Source organism: Engystomops pustulosus, chromosome 5, assembly GCF_040894005.1.
Source record: "Engystomops pustulosus chromosome 5, aEngPut4.maternal, whole genome shotgun sequence".
In the NCBI taxonomy this organism is placed as follows: Eukaryota; Metazoa; Chordata; class Amphibia; order Anura; family Leptodactylidae; genus Engystomops; species Engystomops pustulosus.
The window spans coordinates 80,611,605-80,628,930 of record NC_092415.1 but is presented as its reverse complement, the minus strand read 5'-3'; the positions used below and the strand labels follow the sequence as shown (position 1 = coordinate 80,628,930).

At 41.1% G+C, this 17,326-nt stretch overlaps 1 protein-coding gene across 3 annotated transcripts in view; it reads right to left on the bottom strand.

Moving 5' to 3' along the window:
* Positions 1-15,687, bottom strand: part of DEK (DEK proto-oncogene) — a 39,473-nt gene extending 23,786 nt beyond the window's left edge. Inside the window, exons 1-3 of one of the 3 annotated variants that reach the window (XM_072152465.1) lie at positions 15,351-15,687; positions 11,843-12,024; positions 9,391-9,489 (exon numbers count right to left, since the gene is read on the bottom strand). In XM_072152465.1, coding sequence (XP_072008566.1) covers positions 9,391-9,489; positions 11,843-12,011 — 268 coding nt within the window. In that variant the 5' untranslated portion in view covers positions 12,012-12,024; positions 15,351-15,687. Of the gene's footprint in view, positions 1-9,390; positions 9,492-11,842; positions 12,025-15,347 lie in introns of those variants that run through there. The other 2 variants (XM_072152464.1, XM_072152466.1) reach the window with 2 other exon arrangements.
* Between the last annotated feature and the right edge of the window lie 1,639 nt (positions 15,688-17,326).

The window sequence follows — 17,326 nt, the reverse complement described above, 5'->3', positions numbered from 1 at the left end:
TTCGTTACAATGAGCCAGTGGCTCATTGTAATGAATACTGTGCAAAATACCATATACTGCAATACAGTTGTCATAAAAACGTGCCAATTGCACCACAATAACATTACCGAACAGTAAAATTTAGTACACAGAAAATAAGCCATCACACAGCTCTGTACACGAAAAAAAAAGTGAAGAAATTAGGTACCTCCGTTTATAAATTTACCTGAATGTAAAGAACGTTTAAAAGTTTATTTTTATTTCATCATTTTAAAAATTGGCCTAGAAAACCCGAAATCCCAAAATCAAAAAACAAACAACAGGCTCTCATGCACCCTCGCCGGAACGATTATGTTGCAGTGTTTGTGTTCCAACGTTCCAATGTAGCAAAGTTACATGAGACTAGTTCATATAAGGTAAGTGCGTGATTCTGACGTTGGTCATTTAAAGCCAAGTCTGACAGCACATCACACACATATATAACCTTAGTCTTCGTATAGATTGTATTGTCGCTGACTAGCATTAGACTAAATCAGTCAAACAGATTGAGCTAGTCTGAATGCTGGTCAATCATAAATGCCTAACGCGTTTCTACATGGGCCCCTATCAGCCCATGCGTCATCAGAGGCTCTTAGAGATTGTTTCAAGCCTAAAAACTTTGTATATGTCAAGCATGGACCATCAGCTTTGATGTTAATGTGCTAATCAGTCCACGCTAAGACATGCCGGCATTGTGGCAGCTGTAGGCGCCGCGCACACGCTGCCGGCTCTTTAACCGGTTAAGGACCAGGCCCTTTCCGGTTTTTTCATGTCCATTTTTCACTCCCCACCTTCAAAAATCTATAACTTTTTTATTTTTAAACTTAAAGAGCTGTGTGACGGCTTATTTTCTGCGTAACAAATTGCACTTCATAGTGACAGTATTAAATATTCCATGCCATGTACTCGGAAGCGGGGAAAAAAATTCCAAATGCAGTGAAAATGGTGAAAAAAACCCCCGCATTTGCGCCATTTTCTTGTCGGCTTGGATATTACGTCTTTCACTGAGCGCCCCAAATGACATGTCTACTTTATTCTTTGGGTCGGTACGATTAAGGGGATACCAAATTTGTATAGGTTTTATAATGTTTTCATACATTTACAAAAATGTCGATACCTGATGTGTTTATGATTTTTACTGTTTATTTATATTTATGTCAGTTCTAGGGAAAAGGGGGTGATTTGAATTTTTAGGTGTTTTTATTACAAATGTTTTTTAAACTTTTTATTTTTATTTATACTATTTTTCCGACTCCCTAGAGTACTTTAACCCTAGGTTGTCTGATCGATCCTATCATATACTACAATACTACAGTATGGCAGTATATGGGGATTTTCCTCCTTATTCATTACAATGTGCTATCAGCACATTGTAATGAAGGGGTTAAAACGAAATAGCCTCGGGTCTTCGGAAGACCCGAGGCTAACATGGAGACGGATAGCCGCCCCCCCCCCCCCCGATGACGTCACGGGGAGCGGCGATCCCAGGTAAGATGGCGGCGCCTATGCGGCAGCCATCGCTACGAAAAAAACGATAGCACCGATCGCGGGTGTTACCGGTAAGCCTTTGCTGCAATATGCAGCAAAGACTTACCGGCTATGGAGAGGGCTCAGCCCGTGAGCCCTCTCCATGCAGCGCGACCCGACCGCCGCCGTGAATACACAGCGGGCGGTCGCAAACCGGTTAAAGGTACGGCCCCTCCCCCATCAGGGCGGTGCTGCCAAGCTCACCACCAATCACCGAGTGTCAGGTAAGAATGACGTTAACTGAAGGCTCGCTACACTGCAGCCAGTATGAACGCCGCCATCTGATCGGGGCACAAAATTGCCAGTATAGCATCGTTACACGGGGACCCAATTGGGGTCCATGATCAGGTATGGAAGGAGAAAGGCTATAAGTATACACACACGGGAGCTTCCTATCGTAGCGAAAGAGATACTTCAGCATATCATAAGTACAAAAGGGTAAAATTAGAAGGTCTAAATAAAGCAAGCAAAGTTCACTGAGTCATTAAGACCATTTGGTTTTTCCGTGTACATCACGTAAATCCAAGGTGCCTCTCGTTTGTGTGACGATTCTATCAAAAACGCCACCTCTAGATGGGGGCACCACCAATTCCATGCATTGGAATTTAATGCATGTATAGATCCCCTGATGTTTATCCCAGACATGTCTAGAGATCGGGGTATCTGTACAATTTTTAACATCCCTGACCATTCCCACACTTTTGCAGTTTATAAACTGACAGTTCTTATATATGTGTCCAGTGGTACCTCTGTTTACACTCAGGTCAGGTTATACTGATAAGTATAGTCTGATACTTAGTCTTATAAGAGCAGGTTCACATTCCCAGACACCATTCCACACAGGACACAGCTAGGAAGAGGTTGCTTCTCTTCATAGTGTCAGATAGACGGGGACTTCTCAAGAAAAAAAACAAATTGCCCCTTTACAGGGCACTTTAGGTAGGAACAGGAGGCTGCTGTGGTTAGGGACAGGTGCAAATCTGAAATAATTGCCATTTTTATGGTAAAAGGAAAGAATTATCTGAATGTTTAGGGTGCGGTCACATGAGGTGTTTACATTACGTAAATGAAATGCTGCAAAGCCTGTGTCACAGTAAAGCTCTTAGTTACAGAAAATCCTCCCACTGGCTGCCAGAAAGCCCATAGTCTCGTGGATAGAGGCTTGGTCTTGCATCTCTATGTCAGGTGGAGTGTGGAGGTTGTGGGTTTAAATCCCGGGCTGGGCAAAAAAATTATTTAATTGCATAATTTAGAGCTGTGTGTCCAGGAAAGCCCTGGGAGACGTAGAGATGGTGATATTTCCCTAATGATGTGGTTGCTTTGCCGCTAACTGACATTTCTACACAAAGGATTGCCTGCCTGATGTCTGCTCTATTGGATTCCCTGCCCTATGAAAGATACAAGGAGTCTGTAGAACGGTAAAAGTCTTTCAGTAGCGCAAGTAACACATACCCGGTATTGAACCGTTGCGACTTAGAATGTATCGCACAAGTACCGATATTTCGATGCATTATCCAACTATGACAAATACCTACTGATAGTAAGCTAAACATTTACTGCATCATCTAGCAATAGCTTAACCCCTTCCCGACATTTGACATAATAGGACTGCATGGCGGGAGGTGCGTTCCCGCAAAATGCAGTACTATTACGTCAAGCTTCTGGCGCCGGCTCTTGAACGGAGCCGGCGCCAGAAGCTGCGGGCGTCGGCTATATATTATAGCCGACACCCGCCTCTAACACCCGCGATCAGAGATTTCTCAGATCGCGGGTGTTAACCCCTAACACGCCGCGGTCGGGCGGGGGGGGGAAAACCGCTCCTCCGATCGCAGCCCCGGGACTGCCGGTGCCCGGGGCTGCGCGATCCTCATCCAGAAGCCGGGTCCCTGCCTTCTGGCAGGACCCGGCTGTAAGACACTGGGCATGCGCAGCATGCTCAGTGTCTTACATTACACAGTGCAACACATCTGTATTGCACTGTGTAACCTGTAAAACAGCTTGAACAAGTGATCAGAAGATCACTTGTTCAAGCTAAGATGTCAGTTACTGTAAAGTAAAAAAAAAAATAAAGCTTTTTTTAAAATAAAAATAAATAAAATAAAGTGAAAGTCCCCCCAAACACCACATTACCCTGTACACAAGTAATAAAGTATAAAAAACAAAAAAAAAAAAAACACTTATTTGGTATCGCTGCGTCCGTGAAAATCTGTACAATAAATCCTAATCAGAATTGGAATCGCTCGGTGAAAGTGGTAAAAAAAAAAAAACCCCAAAAACTTGCCAAAAATTAAAACTTTTTATCAAATTGCTTTACAAAAAAAATGTTCTAAAAAGTGATCCGAAAAAGTTAATCACCAAAATGATACCAATGAAAAGAGCATATTGTCACGCAAAAAATAAGCTTACAACCAGCTCCGTCAACCAAAAAATACTATATTTATGCCGCTATAAGAATGGCAATACTAAAACAAATGCAATTTTTTTCTATTCTAGTTTTCCTTCAATAAAATTGGACAAATATAAAATAAACTATATAAATGAGGTATCACCGTAATCGTAGTGATCCGTAGAATAAAGATAATATATTATTGTTATGCTACAGTGAACACCCCCCCCAAAAATTGCTAAAAATCCAAAACAAGAATTAATGATTTTATTTTCCTCCACACGTAAAAAGTTAATAAAATTGCTTCAATAAGCCAAAACCCCACTAAAATGAAGTTTTTTTTTACAGTGCATCTCATCGCGCAAAAAATAAGCCATTATTTGTCTAAATTGCTTAAAAAAATAAAGATTGTATGGCCTATTCCCAACACAAGTTGTTATAGAACGGTGCGGCGGGTAGTGACTTGCCATCACGGTTTAGACAGTGATCGGGGCAAGATGGCGGCTGTTCCTGACGGCCATCCATCCTGCCCCATGGAACAGAAGGGTTATGTCCCACCCACATGATCGCTGCTATTGGCTCATCAATTCAGACCAGCCAATAACAGCGAATTTACTTATGACGTCAGTAATACCGATCACCATGTCTGTAGACACAGTGATCGGGGCAGGGTGGCGGCTGTTCCTGACAGCCACCAATTGTGCCTTGCGGTCCAGAGAGGTTTTGTTTCCCCCCTCTGTCCATGTTTGCCGCTATTGGCTGGTCGATTTGGTCCAGCCAAAAGCAGCAGTATTCGTCACAATGGGCATCGCTAGGGTGAATAAGAACAACACTTGGCGATAATTTCCTTACGAAAAACGAAGATTTGGTACAAAAGCGCTGGCCGTGCACATTGTACAGATTATGGTGTACAACTCTTACGAGCTGTTCCAATGTGCAGGTCCTGCCGTATCATTTCTCCGTTTTCAAGAGGAAGATATTAGGAAACTAATATTGGGACAAGAAGGACGGGGCCCCAATACCTCTGGTTTAGATGTTCCTGTGTTTTGCCAGGACAGCATTTTCCTGTTGAATTCCGCTGCTTCTAATGGTAGGACTCAATAAAGAGTCTGTTCCAAAAGAGGAGTTCGGATGGACACTACATACTACTAAGAGACCTGCGACAACTCCAGAGTGACAAAAGTTTAGTTGGTCCCCTGGTATATTCTACCTCCTTATACGCAACACATTCACAATTCACGCCCACCCTGTTGTGAATTCATTTCAGTAAAATGAATAATTGTGACAACTGTTATGTCCCGTTGCTCCCTATACCCCTCCATTATTTCATAAGGGGCGCCACATACCGGGCACTGCACTTTCCAGAAATAATTGCAATTTCCATCTTGGACTCCATTGCACATCATATTTGGAAACCACCTATATGTTCAAAATGCTCATTTCCCCACGTGTATTACACTACACCACATATTACACCTTGCTAAATTCCCCAAGGGGTGTACATTCAACAATTAGGGTCACTTTTCGGGTTTTCCTCTGTTTTGGTACCACTACGGCTCTCCAAATGTATCCTGACACATGTTAAGGATTTCTGTCGAATTTGGCCTCTAAAAGACAAACATCCCTCTTTTCCTCTACTGTGCGCCCATAAAGTATTTTATATGCACATGTGGGGTACTTCTACCCTCGGTAGAAATAGGTTTACACCTTTTTTGGGGTTATTTAATATATTATCCCTTGTGGCTCACAAAAATTAGGGGTAAATTGACATTTATAGGAAAATTTTCACCTTTTTAATGTTTAGGGCCTAATTGGATAATTTACCTGTAGGGGCAAATACATATATTACACATTGCAAAATTCTCTAAGGGGTGTGCATTCAAAAATTAGGGTCACTTTTCGGATTCTTATCCGTTTTATACCACTAGGGTTCTCCAAATGCACGTCAAACATTTCTGTCAAATTTGGCTTCTAAAAGGCAAACATCCCCCTTTCCTTTTACTGTGCGCCCATACAACATTTTATATACACATGTGGGGTACTTCTACACTTGAGAGAAATAGGTTTACACATTTTGGGGGGTTATTACATTTTTTTTATCCCTTGTGGCTATATAAAATTAGGGGTAAAATGACCTTTATAGGAAAATTTTTACCTTTTTCCTATTTAAGTCCTAATGAAATCAAACACCTTTACGGACAAATACACATATTACACCTTGATAAATTCTCTAAGGGGTGTGCTTTCCAAAATGGTGATACTTGTTGGGGTTCCGCTCTGTTTTGGTACCACTACGGCTCTCTAAATGCATCCTGACACAGGTAAAGGATGTCTGTCAAATTTGGCTTCTAAAAGGCCAACGTCCCTCTTTCCCTTCTGAGCTTCACTGCGTACCCATACAACATTTTATTTGCATGTGTGGGGCAATTTTATACTCGGGAGAAATGCTAGTACACATTTTTTGGGGTTGTTTCATCTTTAATGCCTTATGGGATACAAAAATTAGCCATAAAAGTGACTTTTATGGGAAAATGTTCATCTTTTTCCTTTTAGGGACCTAATTGAAGCAAACACCTGTAGGGGAAAATACACATATCACACCTTGCTGAATTCTCCAAAGGGTGCACTTTTCAAAATGGTGACACTTGTTGGGGTTCTCCTCTGTTTTGGTACCACTAGGGCTTTCCAAATGCATCCTGACACATGTAAAGGATGATTGTCAAATCTGGCTTCTAAAAGGCCAAAGCCCCTCTTTCCCTTCTGAGCCCTACTGTGTACCCATACAACACTTTATATGCAAAAGTGGTGCAGTTCTGTGCTTAGGAGAAATAGTTTTACACATTTATGGGGTTGTTCATCTTTTATCCCTTGTGGCTTACAAAAATTTGGGGTAAAAGTGACTTTTTTGAGAAAATTTTCACCTTTTTCCCCCTTTTGGGGCCTAATTGAATCAAACACCTGTTGGGGCAAATACACAAATTACACCTTGCTAAACTCTCCAAGGGGTGCGATTTCCAAAATGGTGTCTCATGTTGGGGCTTTCCTCTGTTTTGGTACCATTATGGCTCTCCAAATGCATCCTGTCACATGAAAACTTTTTCAGCCATATTTGCCCTCCAAAAACGAAATAGCGCTCTTTCCATTCCAAGTGCCCCCCTGTGTCCGTACAGCAGGATACAGTGACAAAATGGGTATTGGCATACTCATGAGGAATTGCCCTAAACATTGTAAAATGCATTTTCCTTTTTAACCCATTGTGAAGGTGCAAATTTTAGTGTTCAATGAATCTATAGTAAGATAAAATTACATTTCTGTAATTTCACTTTCATTTATCTTTCACCCTCATGAAACGCTCATAGGGTTAACAAAATTCCCAAAGGTTGTTTTGAATATTTTGAGGGGTGTAGTTTCTAAAATGGTGTCATTTGTGGGTGTTTCCTGTCATGTGGGCCTTATAAAGTCACTTCTAACTAAATTGACCCTCCAAAAGTAGGTTTTGATGATTTTTGTGAAAATCTGAAAAATTGCACCTAAAGTTAAGCTTCCTAACATCCTAAAAAAAGGAAAAAGATTTTTGAAAAATGATGCCAAGTTAAAGCAGACATATGGAAAATGTTAGTTATCAAGTTATTTTAGTTATATGACCAACTTTCCAAAAAGTAGAAAATTTTGAATTTGGAAAACATAGTTTTTTTCAAAATTTTTGCCAAATTTCCATTTATTTCATAAATAAATACTAAACATATTGATTAAATTTCTCAACCAACATGAAGTACAATGTGTCACGAAAAAACAATCTTAAAATCAACTGGATATGTTAAAGCGTTCCAAAGTTATAACCACTTAAATAGACACATGTCAGATTTTAAAAAATGGGCCGTGTCAGGAAGGTGAAAAGTGGCTTCAGCATTAAGGGGTTGAAGAACAACTAAAGTTTTAAAACATTTGCCCAAGCAAAAGCCCTGGGGGTACAAGGTAAAACCTGTGCTAATCTCCATTTGCCATGGGAAACCGTATAGAACAGCTAAAGATGACGGGTGGCTCGTTAGGAGGGGCTGTAGGACCCCAAGCATTTTACTCATCACATGCTTCTGATCGTCCAATTACAAACATGCTGCCCTTAGCTGATGTCACCATCAGGCAGTCCCACCCAATTCAGGAAAAGCAGAGTGAATTTTATACATATCCTCATATCTATTAACCCTTATATTTTAGGCTAGCAAGAAGCCAGTAGCATGATGCAGGTATAACGGCTCTCTCCAGCTGTGCTAAAACTATATTTTGTCAGTAACTTAACAGTCATGCTTTAAAGGCACAATCTCTGAATAGTTTGCAGTTTTGGCATCATCCAGAGTTAAAGGACATCTACCAGTATAGATCAGCCCAAATTAACTGAAAATACTCACCATTCACACCCAAAAAAGAAAGCTACAATTAGCAGCATGGGGATGAGATATCCAGCGCTGCGGGCTGCTTATTATGCATGCCTTCTGCCTGACATCTCCACCCTCTCCCATGTTGGAGAGGGAGATGACATCACACAGAAGCACAACTGTCAAGTTGTTGACAAAATATAGTTTTAGCACAGCTGGAGAACTGTAACTGTGGAACGTTATGTTCAATTCTCCTCAACCTCCACCACCATTGGATATGGCACGCAATACCTGATATAGCACTTAATCCCACTAGGCAGACTGGAGAATTATGGATAGAATGATAGGTCCTTTCCATTCAGTTTCTGGATGGAAAAATTGGACAAGTGGCCAGAGTTTGCAATCTATGTCTTGCATTTGCTGTCCTGCCCTTTGGCTAGTGTGCTGTTAGAACAAGTGTTCATGATCGCCAGTTGTGTCATCACCGACACGAGAATTCAGCTTTCTACAGCCAACGTGGACATCCTCACATTAGGATAAACCAGTCATGGATCGCACACAATTTGGCTGTCACAAGTGTCTGACCACATTGGTAGGTAGTGAAATATCGCATTACCTGAAACTTATAATTGACCCATTCTGCAGTAGCAGGATTTTAAACATAGTAAGAGGAAGGGTTTGTGGGTTTTCCCACTGCCGCTTTTACCGCTATGAGAATAAAAGCCTTTAAGCGCAGTGAGAGGAAGGGCGTATTGTCTTTCCATTGCACTTCTATATGTAGATGAATTGGTCTGTACACCAATCATAGCAGTCAGCCAGTGTTTCCTTAGTGTAAAACTAAACATTTATCTGGTGCCAGAAAAGCAGTGCAATGCATACTGGCTATGAGCAGTTTGAAAATCACATTTTATAAGTGATTAAATAGGAGTTCAATGTGGAGAATTCCAGAAAAACAACTAGGAGATCACCATGCAATCATCACAATAAGATTTATAAAACAAGAAACTAATAATTGGGGACAATTGAGGTACAAAATTGCTGCTTGTAAACATGTATTATATTCCAAAAAAAAAAAAAAAAAATTACCTTCAGTTAAGACTGGTTCTTTTTTCACAACCGACATTTCAATGCAAAGTCTCTCCACCTTCTTCTTTTCTCTTTTGCCTTCTACAATAAGGCTCTTTTCTGAGTAAAATATACAGAAAGCATATAATTCCTTAAATAAGAATATTAGGAAAATAGAATATACACATTTTAATTTAAAGGGATATAGAGAAGGATACGAACAAACAAGTTAAAGTTGATTTCAGGGTATTTATACTGCCAACCATAGGCTAGGTAAGTCGATATCAGACAAGCGAGATCCAATATGCTGAAATTTGCTGTTCGCGGCTACTTCTGCCTGTAGCAGATGACTAAATTTCCTCTTTAGAGCTCAAAATGGGCAAATACAGTGTGAAGTCAGATATTGTATCCAAATGCTTTGTCAGAATCATGTTTCCTAGTCACATTATTAGCTAAAGTCAAATAGACAAGGCAAGTTATTTCTCACAGTGGTAGTAATGGAGTGTGACAGATGTAGCAGATACCATTATACAATAAGTTCCTTTGCTCAGCGCTCTGGCTGGTCATTCTAGCAGCAAGTTTCACTTAACAGGATTTGTCCAAATTGTAAAGTTACTCAAATTAAAAGGAAACCTACCATCTCTGATCTACCTATAAAAGGTAGATCTGGTGGCAGGTTCGTCTAATAAATATCATTGGAGCCCTTTTTAGGGCTAATCCTTCAGTGCCCGCTAAGTTTTATTATCCCCTAATATGCAATTATGTGAAAGAGGCTACTGGGGCGTGGAGTAGCCGGAGCTAAAGCTACACGGCGCGGCTACTCCACGCCCCGGTAACCTATTTCACTCCTCCTACTATGAAATCTTCAGCTATGTCTGCATATTAAATGTCTGTTTATTTTGAAATCATGCATCTTACAAATCGAACATTCGTTTTCCGTATTTTCAAGGAAATTTTAGAACCAACTTTTTTGGAGATCATAACTTGTGTGAAAGTTGAAATATATAAATATTAGAAACCCCCTCTACACGTACACATTTGAAAATGGGCTTCTCTCAAACTATCAGAAACAGCTTTGAGGAAGATTGTTAATCCCTTAGGATCTCCCTCATTAAACTCATCCAACTGCATTACGCTCCTCAATAATAGCCTGAAAACGCGTACTAACAGCATGCAAAAAAAACTGCAGACTAAGCCAATCCAAAACATTTGCTTAGTCTGCAGTTTTAGAACATTTACTGAAAAAGGAATCTCTTACATACAGGAGTTCCTTCAAGAAGATCAAGTAATAGAGGAGGTTATAAAAGCAAAACACAATTTACCAAATCACCTAGCCAGGCAAACAACAATAATGAGAAATACAATTATCTTACACAAGGTATGGAGGACCACACTCCCAGTCTCCCTCCACGACCTCTTATTCAACCCTAGAATATGTACTTTACGAAACTCTAGAGCAATATATTATGTACTAGTAAAGTAAGCAGGAACTTCCAAGATGGCACATCTAAAGAAATGGGAGACCTGGCACAAGAATTCCCTATGCTTCAATGGAAAGAGGCCAATCACGGGCCTCCAAGGTGTCTAAAATGTAGCAATCTTACTGAGGGCCATCAGAAAATACTTTCTAGATGGTACTACACACCAGCACATCTGGCCGGTATATACCCAGGAACTACCGACAGATGCTGGAGGAATTACGCTACAATTTAAACATGTTAATTTTGAATGCCCAGTAATAAATTTGGAGAGAGATAGAAAGAATTCCAGACTCCTGTAACAGGAATTCCTTTTCTTTAAATCCAGCTCTAGCATGACTAGGCCTAGGTATTAACGCTATACCAGTTAACTCTAGGAAGCTTACAGGACATATCCTTCAAACCTCAAAGCTTCTGAATGCAAGATTTTGGAAGTCACCCTCCGCCCCCTATCATAATTATATGCCTTAGAAAATTGGAAAAACGGAAAACGTATGCCTTAATGAGGCCTTGTGTCACACAGAAATTCGGCAGTAGGAGCTGCTTACTAAGGAGAATAGAATCCCATTTTCATATACAGGCAGTCCCCGGGTTACGTACAAGATAGGTTCTGTAGGTTTGTTCTTAAGTTGAATTTGTATGCAAGCCGGAACTGTATATTTTGTAACCCCAGCCCGAATTTTTTTGGTCTCTGTGGCAATTATAAATGGATTTTAAAAATGTTGGGTTATCATAAGAACCAGAATTAACAATAAGGCTTCGTTGAAGACACCTTTGATGATGGTTACAGCTGATCACTGTAGCCTGTAACCAAAGTACAGTAAATTACCAACATCCAGAGGTTCATTCATAACTAGGGGTTGTCTGTAAGTTGAGTGTTCTTAATTAGGGGAACGCCTGTAATTGGCAGAGACTAAATGATCATCACGTTATGTCCTACATAAGGTCCTTGGTAACATTACATCATAACACCCCAGTTGAGTTTGATTACAAACCTTTTTTCTCATCATCATCATCATCGTCGTCATCATCATCATCTTCCTCACCATTTTCTTCTTCTTCACTTCCATTTTCAGTATCATCTTTAACTTTCTTTTCCTTGGCCTGTTCTATGGTCTCTGATTCTTCTTTCTCAAGAGCCTCTGAGGTACCAGCTGACGACATTTTTTTCCCCCCTAAAAATCACAAAAGGAAAAACGTGACATCTAGACCTTGGAAGTTGTATTAACCCCTTAAGGACGCAGGGTTTTTCGGCTCATTTCTCGCTCTCCAACTTCAAAAATCCATAACTTTTTCATTTTTACGTGTACAGACCTGTGTGAGGGCTTATTTTGTGCGTAACAAATTTTACTTTCCCGTAATGTTATTTATTTTAACATGCCGTGTACTGCGAAGCTGAAAAAAAAATTCCAAATGTGGAAAAATTGAAAAAAACCCGCACGTGTGTCACGTTCTTGTGGGCTCAGTTTTTACAACTTTCACTCTTCGCTCCAAATAACACGCCTACTTTATTCTTTGGTTCGGTGCGATCGCGGTGATACCAAATTTATATAGGTTTTGTGTTTTAATACATTTTCAAAAATTAAACGAATGTGTACAAAAAAGAAAAATTTTTTTTTTGCCATTTTCTGACGCTAATAACTTTTTCATACTTTGGCGCACGGAGCTGTGTGAGGGGTCATTTTTTGCGAAACGAGGCGACGTTTTCATTGCTACCATTTTGAGGTCTGTGTGACATTTTGTTCATTTTTTATGTTATGTAAAAAGGTGTAAAAGTCGCATTTCGGACATTTGGGCGCCATTTCCCGTCTCGGAGGTCACCGCTGGCCGTAACCGTTTTTATATTTTGATAGATCGGGCATTTTGGGACGCGGCGATACCCAATATGTTTGTGATTTTTACAGTTTATTATGTTTTATATCCGTTCTAGGCAAAGGGGGGTGATTTGAACTTTTAATATTTTTTTAATTTTTTAAACTTTAATTTTTTTCCCCCACTATTTCTTAGACCATCTAGGGTACATTAACCCTAGATAGTCAGATCGCTCCTACCATATACTGCAATACTTCTGTATTGCAATATATGGCATTTTTGCAGCACATTCATTACAATGAGCCACTGGCAACCGATCGCCGCCCCCCCGATGACGTTCGGGGGTGCGGCGATCGTAAAAAAGATGGCGGCGCCGCAGTCTTTTAAACGCCGCCGTCGACTTTGCCGCCGTCGTTGAAAGGGTTAATAGCAAGCACCGACCGCGGTTATTAGCGGTGGGGGTTTTATGCAAAACCCCCACCTTTGTATGAAGAGGACTCAGCCCGTGAGCCCTCTTCATACATCCCTTATACCTCTGCGCCGTAGAGCTACGGCGCAGAGCGTTAAGGGGTTAAAAAAACAAAACAACAAACAAACAAAAGCTTTGAAATATTGGTGCAGCTACTGCTATTCAACCTCATTGGCAATCAGTTTATCCTAAGTGTTCAATAACATGTTATTAGATGTTGCACATTGACAAGAATAGGTACCGTATATTCCGGCGTATAAGACGACCCCCCCTACTTTCCTGTTTAAAATATAGAGTTTAAGATATATTCGCCGTATAGGACTACCCCTTTTCCAACGCATACAAAACACCGGTAAAAATTTTAAAAAAAATTTAAAGAAGCCGTGGTAGCGCAACCCTTGGTCGGGCTAACTAGTCTGGCGTCCACATGGTGGATTTTATATGCGCATGATTTTATTCTATGTTGTGAGTATGTTTTAATAAAATAAACTCCATATATTTGAACATACTACCCTATCTGCTGCTTAATCTCTTCTATAGTAGCTGTACACTATTTGGCTACAGGATGCAAGAAAACGCAGCTTAAAACTGTCTGAATAGCTATCTACTCCCATCCAAATACCGTTTGTGTGGAAGTGTACTGAAGAATTTGAAACATAGTTGGGAAAGGAGTGAAATAGTCGATTTATCAAAGGATATATAAAAGGACACACAAGGAGCTCCGGTCAGACTGTTTTATTTTTACTAATTGCTAGATGTGGGATCCATCTGTGACTGTTTGGCAGCTCCTATAGGGGATAGTGTGCATCACAAAAACACTTTTTCCAAATCTCTATGCAATCCCAATAACAGGACTTGTAAACATGGCAGGTCCACAGAGACTCTCCTTGCTATGGCCTTGTTACAGCTTTCTCAATCGAACACATTTATTAACATTTCCCTAAAGAATCCAAGCCATGATAATAAAATTAAGTAGCAAACACATATTCCCTGTAGTAACAATGACAGCTCCCAGAGGCGGGAAGTACAAGCTTATCTGCTTACTGCACCTGATGTCTTCAACCCTGATAGCGATTGCCTTGTGCCCATACACACTACATAACAGACTAGCCATGCCAATGTGTATAGGGGCAGGAAGCAGAGGGCACAATTAAAAAGCTTCCCTTACAGACATTGATGTGTCTATGCTCGTATACATGATTATATAGTAACAAGCTGAAACCTGCATCGGGCCGGCGTTATCCCTTGGTATAGGAGCACTGTGGTGTGATTCAAGAGTAAGCTTACCTGTCTCCACATGTCATTATGTCAGTTTAGGACCCTGCTCACTTACACTAAACGTTTTTTCACTTTATTATTATGTACCTGGATAGGTAGCAATACATTGTTAGTACCTTCTAAGCTCTAATGTACTGTTTGTTGATAACCCTATTTGTGCAGTGTCACCTATGGCCTTACGTATTGTTCATTATATATCTATGCTAAGAAAGATTTACAATTCGTAACACTTGTGTTTGTTCTGACATCCTGTCATCCATATGCTTATGGGGACACATTGGGTAGTGCACTGTATTTGATTTTCATGACATTCTAGTATTGTATGTTGTGTTGCTTCACAATTTTTTTTATATGGCCGTAAATGGTAGGATCACACAACCTTGGATTTAAGTACCCTAGGGCGGGGGGTCTGAAAATTTAAAACAACAAAACAAACCCTGACACCACAAAGCTCTTTACAAGAAGATGCAAAAATGAAGATTTTTTTTTTGTACAGGATTTAATTTTTGTAAATGAAAACATAAAACCTATATAAAAATTTGGTATCCTGGTGATCACACCAACTCAAAAAAATAATAGGAGACAAGTCACTTGTGGTGCACAGTGAAAGCCGTTAAATCCAAGCCCACAAGAAAAATGGCGCAAATGTGTTTTTTTCACTAATTCTACAGCATTAGGATTTTTTTCTCACTTCCCATTACACGGCATGGAAAAATAAATACTGTCACTATGAAATGCAATTTGTCACACAGAAAACAAGCACTCATACAGCTCTGTACATGAAAAAATAAAAATGTATAGCTTTTTGAAGAGGAGGAGTGAAAAATGAAAACTCAAAAATGACAAAGGTCGTCAAGGGGTTAACCTAGAACATACAGAAGAGTCAATAACGGGCGGCCACCTGACACAAACTCCCAGGCTGCCATGTCCTGGACACTCACCCTGTGCTCGGGCCGGCTGAGATGGCGCAGCAGGAAGATGAAGGGAGACAGCTTTACAATGACAAACAGCCACAAGATCCCGCCAATCCCGGAGTGGACACCAGAGCTACGTGCGGCTTATGGTTCCGGTAAAATGACTCCAGATAGGTTGCACGGCAGGAGAACTGAAACCGGGTGCCTATATTATTTATTTATTTTCATTTAAAATGGCGGTGTAAGAGCAAAGCGGGAAAGCTACGACCAACCACAGGAGAAGAGGAGGAGCGGCTCCTTGTCAGGGCGGGAAATGTACTGCGCGGGACATGAGCAGTGTCTGCTGTGACGGCAGCTGCTTAATCCTATAACGCAGAGGGACCCAGTGACGGCATTGAGCCACGTGATGGGCTGCGACCACGTGCCAAACGGTGGCGCCAAATGCTCCTGAGGAGCTCTCTCAGCCTATTTTTTTCTGCTGAATAGTGGTTAAGGCTTACAACCGGTATTTAGCCTGAATGCTGTGCTGTGGTGGGGTGATGCTGACTGCACATACAAAGGTCGGGACGGTTCCGTTAGCTATCATGTTTGGCAAAACGATAGCAGCGTATGGAGCGTTACAGGTGGATGATGAGAAGAGTGAAGATTGTTGCGGTGGCTGCGCTGCGGGGGCAAAGACGGCTGTGGGGGCTTGGTGAGGGGGAGGGGGGGGGCAAAGAAGAATGCGGGAAGGAAATCTACCGTCATGATCTTCTTATATTGACCATCCATGGCCTCCTCCTTTTATAATTCTAATGATCCCAAAAGGCTCCTAGAGGTGTTTTCAGAGACCCCTGGTCCTGCAACTTCGCAGTGGTACATTGTGCAGGAGCATTTTCTGCCCCTACTGTGAGAGATTCCAGCTGGCAATGGAAGGAGACCTTGTAACAGCCTGTGAATCTGCAGCATGTAGTGGCTCTGGAAACACACCCAGGAGCCTTTCAGGATCATTAGCAGAATGACAAAAGTTGATTCCAACAGTCACAGGGACTGACAGTCACCAGTGTCCCTGGTTTAGCATTCTTCAAAACTTCTGCACTGAAACTAAGGGCTTATTCACATGGGTGTGTGCACATGGAGGGGTAAGTGCTCCCCAACGCTCCCCTTCTATAGGGAGACCAGCGACAGTGTTGCAAATTTCCAAGATATAGGACATTTCCTATACTTTGTGGTACGACCGCCCTTGTTGGTCATCGTGGGGTGAGACATTGGGGCAGATTTATCAAGCTGTCTGAAAGTCAGAATATTTCTAGCTGCCCATGGCAACTAATCACAGCTCAGCTTTCATTTTACTAGTGCTCATGAATATTTTAAAGGAGAGCTGTGGTTGGTTGCCATGGGCAGCTAGAAATATTCTGACAGACAGCTTGATAAATCTGCCCCGTTGTGTATTGAGCACATTGTGACCAAGGGAGGAGGCCGATTGCGGCTGTCCAAATGAGGCCCAATATTCCTTGTTTAACCCCTTCCCGACTTGTGCCGTACTAGTATGGGCCAAGCCCTCTCCATAGCTTGTAAGGCCCCTTTCACACTTGTGTTTTTCATGCACGTGCTTTAGATGTGCAGAACTTGCATTGCACCCTGACCCATTGTATTCAATGGGTCTTTTCAGACTTGCATTCTTTTTTTCACACACACCTACACACACACACACACACCTACACACACACGCGGTTTAGATCTCAGCATGCTCTACTTCTGCAAGTCACGTGCGTGAAAAACGTACTATACAAGTCTATGGAGATGCATCAAAAACGCATTGCACTCTGAGACACATGCAAGTGCAATGCGTTTTTCACACATCAATTGCCATAGAAAAGATAGAGCTCAGTCCTGAGTCCTTTCATGCGCATTATCTGCGTGTGAAAAACGCATTGAATAACGGACACTCTGACTGAAAACTGATTGAACTCTGATGCAAAATGTCAGTTTTTCACTGACCAAACACTGATCGCACCTTGATCAAA